The sequence below is a fragment of the Gadus morhua genome, chromosome 3, assembly GCF_902167405.1.
Source record: "Gadus morhua chromosome 3, gadMor3.0, whole genome shotgun sequence".
NCBI classification, from domain to species: domain Eukaryota; kingdom Metazoa; phylum Chordata; class Actinopteri; order Gadiformes; family Gadidae; genus Gadus; species Gadus morhua.
Window position 1 is genome coordinate 8,063,707 of NC_044050.1, and position 2,500 is coordinate 8,066,206.

The window sequence follows — 2,500 nt, forward strand, 5'->3', positions numbered from 1 at the left end:
GGGCTAGTGTTCCAGGCCCACAGTCCTATCCGCTGGTTCCAGGTAAGAGAGACACGCCCCTTTCAAAGACCCGATCAAAAGAAAATTTGTTAAAATCGAATTTCAATGGTTCAAATATTGTTTCAGGGGTTTCTTTTTTACCAATTTTTTTTTTTTTAAATGCCCTAGTTTGGCAATGTTTAATGTGATAATAACAGATATAATAACACAATAATTTGCAGATGCATATGTTCACAATATGCTGCTGCCTGTGGGGAGTGTTTATAGTATGTGTCCCCCTCCGTCTCCTCCGGCCGACCGGCGGCCCGGTGACGTGTGAAGGCGTCGGGGGATCGCCGCTCCAGAGGCGGAGCCGGGCAGCCCCGCGCCTTCACACACTTAAAGCGCTCAGGGCCCCGGGTCCCAGAGAGACAGGGGGAGAGGGACAAGAGACAGGGGGAGCAGAAGGGGGCGGCGGGGGGAGCCACAGAAGGGGAAGAGAGAGGGTGAACTGGCCGTTCGCCTCCTCCTCCTCCTCCTCCTCCTCCTCCTCCTCCTCCTCCTCCTCCTCCTCCTCCTCCTCACCTTCCCACTTAGGTGCTCTGGGGTGGGCTAGTGGTTAATGAAGAGCTGCTCCGGGACCGCTTGGACAAGGCCACGGCATTCCCGACACTAATGAGGGAATCATAGAGCTGGGAATCTGGGAAAACTGGGAGGGATGGGCCAATTTTTTTTCTTTCTTTTTGCTGCTCTTAAAAATGATTGTGCCGCAATACCTTAGAGAGGAGAGAGAGAGAGAGAGAGAGAGTGAGAGGGAGAGTAAGAGAGAGAGATACAGTTTTCCAATTTCCTTTCTTGCTTATGCATGCAAACATTTATATTCACACTGTCAATCTCATACCACACACACACAGACACACACACTCACCGTTTTTAAATATTATGTATGGATTTTCTTACCTGTCTTCTTACTCAGAATATACTTCTCAATGTGGGTGCATGTGTGTGTTTGTGCATGCATGTGCACGTGGGCTCTCTCGCTTGTCTTTGAGCCCCTACAAAAAGAAATGTGTTCATGTTCTCTGAGATGGTTTCAAAGCCGTAGCATGAGCAACAAAAAAACAAACCAAACAATTAACACGCAAACAGCAGCAGAATGAACACACACACTCATCATCATCAATGTACAAACACAGAGAAATACGAGGTGTTAGGCAGGAGGTGAGGGAGATTCAAAGGGGATCCTTGTGACTGCAGTATAACTCTCTCTGTCTCTCTCTTACTGTCTCTCTCTATTACACACACACACTCAAGCACGCACACACACACACACACACACTCACACACACACACACACACACACACACACACACACACACACACACACACACACACACACACCATCACACACACATACACACACACACACACACGTACACACACACACACACACGCACACACACATTCACACACGCACCTCAGAGGAGCTGGCCCTGTCTGCCCCCTCTCTAAGTTGTGCGGCATGGAGTCCATATTTCTCTGCAGCCTCCCTCCCCCCCTCCCCCGTTTACCCTCTCCCCCCACTCCTCCCGCTCCTCTCTGCCCTGCGCACTGACCCAGAGAGGATGAGTAGCCCGTCTGCACTAATGCCGCGCTGTCGCATCAAACGCACAGAAGAAAACTTCAACACACCACACACACACACACACACACACACACACACACACACACGCACGCATGCATACACACGCACACACACACACACACACACACACACACACACACACACACACACACACACACACACACACACACACACACACACACACAGAGGCTGGAGGGAGACGGGAGAGGGGTGGAGGGGGGGGAGAGAGAAGAATGGGTTTGAGAGAATCAAGTGAGAGAGGGAGATAAAGTCAGCTAAAGAGGAATAGAGAGCAGGAAAGAGACGGTGTAGTGTGAGGACTCAATGAGAACCTGACGGGGCTGGAGATGTGGAGCACATTGTGCATACGCCATCACAGGTGTACACTGTGCGGTGAAGGAGGGCTCAGGGGAAACTGGCCTATTCAAGGACAATGACCGGAAGTGGTTCAAGGCAACACTTAGGATTTAAAACACAGCTAGTACCACGTGTTCCAAAAGTGAGGACAAAAAGACCCTCCTCAACTCCTCTCCACTCCACTTCCCCGCTCCTCCCCTCTGCTCTCCTTTCCTCCCGCCTCTTCTCGTCCTACTCTCCTCTGCTCATCTCCTCCCTCTTCGTCTCCCATCCTCCCCTCCTCTCCTCCCCTCCTCCCCTCCTCTCCTCTTCTCTCTTTTCCTCTCCCCTCCTCTCTTCTTCTCTCATCCTATTCTCCTCCTCTCTCCTCTCCCCTCCTCTCTCTCCTCTCGTACTACTCCCTTCTCTTCTCCTCTCCTCCTCTCCCCTCCTCTCCTCTCCTCCCCTCCCCTCCTCTCCTCACATCTTATCTCCCCCTCTCCCCTCCTCTCCTCCCCTCCTCTCCTCTCCTCCGCTCAG

At 51.8% G+C, this 2,500-nt stretch overlaps 1 protein-coding gene across 2 annotated transcripts in view; it reads left to right on the top strand.

Annotated features, from left to right (window-relative positions):
- Positions 1-2,500, top strand: part of pax5 (paired box 5) — a 50,771-nt gene that overhangs the window by 37,393 nt on the left and 10,878 nt on the right. For both annotated transcript variants that reach the window (XM_030351094.1, XM_030351095.1), the window contains exon 7: positions 1-42. This exon is cut by the window's left edge and continues 91 nt beyond it. In XM_030351094.1, the coding sequence (XP_030206954.1) occupies positions 1-42 (42 nt within the window). The remainder of the gene's footprint in view (positions 43-2,500) is intronic.